General features: G+C 44.2%; 1 protein-coding gene across 1 annotated transcript in view; it reads right to left on the reverse strand.

Annotated features, from left to right (window-relative positions):
• LOC119424725 (histone-lysine N-methyltransferase Smyd1) overlaps nt 1–1,166 on the reverse strand; it is a 17,629-nt gene extending 16,463 nt beyond the window's left edge. Inside the window, exon 1 of the mRNA XM_037692221.1 lies at nt 946–1,166. Within this exon, the coding sequence (XP_037548149.1) occupies nt 946–1,058 (113 nt within the window). The 5' untranslated portion in view covers nt 1,059–1,166. The remainder of the gene's footprint in view (nt 1–945) is intronic.

Below are 1,166 nucleotides of genomic sequence, written 5' to 3' on the forward strand. Positions count from 1 at the left end.
CAGAGGACCAGAATGAACTTTTTTGGATTTTTCTACCTGGATTATTGAGCATGTATCAGGATATTTTGGTCACCATTAACTTCACACAGACTCTCTCACTGGTACATCTTCATCTTTAAATCACTTCTTGGTCTGCTGCCTTCATACATCTCCTCCTACATGTCTCTGCGTGAGTGCAGCTACAGCGTGCGCTCTCAGGACATCATTACCTGCAGTGTTCCCTCAGTGAGGACTGAACTAGACAAAAGGACCTTCTCCTACTCCGCTCCACTTTCCTGGAATATTTTGTAAAAAGATCTGAAGCTCTCAACCTTTGACCTCTCTAAGTGACTTCAAACATCTGTTAAGTTCATGAAGCAACGCAGACGTTCCCGTTTTTAGTTTTCTATATCACCTTACAATCTAGATGTTTTTTGTTACATTTTTTTTAAATACCATTTTATTTTCACTTTTTAAAAATTTCAATTTGTATTCTTCCTTTATGATTGTCTATTATTGTTGATGTTATCCACTCTTGTCATCACACTTTGTTAAAGAAACCAGGTCTCTCTTGTAAATGAGTCCCCGAGGCTCAATGGGATTTACCTGTACAAATAAATGTTGAATAAATGGTGAGATTCTGTTTGACCCGTTTTCTCTTAATTTTTTTTTTGGGGGGGGGGGGGGGGGATTCGCTGAGAGGAGTTGAACCGGACTGCAACAACCAGTACGTCATGGTCCACCTCATATTACCATTCCATGGTGCCTGGTGCTGCTGATGTCATGACAAATCTGGACTCTAGGGCTGCGATCACGGTACAGAAAGACCTGCTGGTACCGGTAGAGGACTGGCAGAGACCTGCTAAGACCAGCAGAGACCTTTTGAATCATGCTGAGACCTGTTCAGAGAGAAAACACCAAGTTCTGCTTGATCCGACTTGTTAACGAGAACCAGGAGAGGTTTACCTGTCGTACACCACAGCAGAGTAACTGGGCTCAGCCAGAACTACCTCACCGGGTTTCAGGTCCCTGGTGGCTCTCAGACCTCGACCTTTCTTCTCAGCATCAAAGAGCTCCATGTTCTCTCCGGTCCTGGTTCTGACTCGACCAGAGTCCAAGAGCTGAAGGTGAGGCAGACTGAGTACAGTTCTGCTTCTCCTGGATCTGACCCGACCAACCTAAAATAA

The sequence above is a fragment of the Nematolebias whitei genome, chromosome 18 (assembly GCF_014905685.2).
Source record: "Nematolebias whitei isolate Nwh7 chromosome 18, NemWhi1, whole genome shotgun sequence".
Lineage (NCBI taxonomy): Eukaryota > Metazoa > Chordata > Actinopteri > Cyprinodontiformes > Rivulidae > Nematolebias > Nematolebias whitei.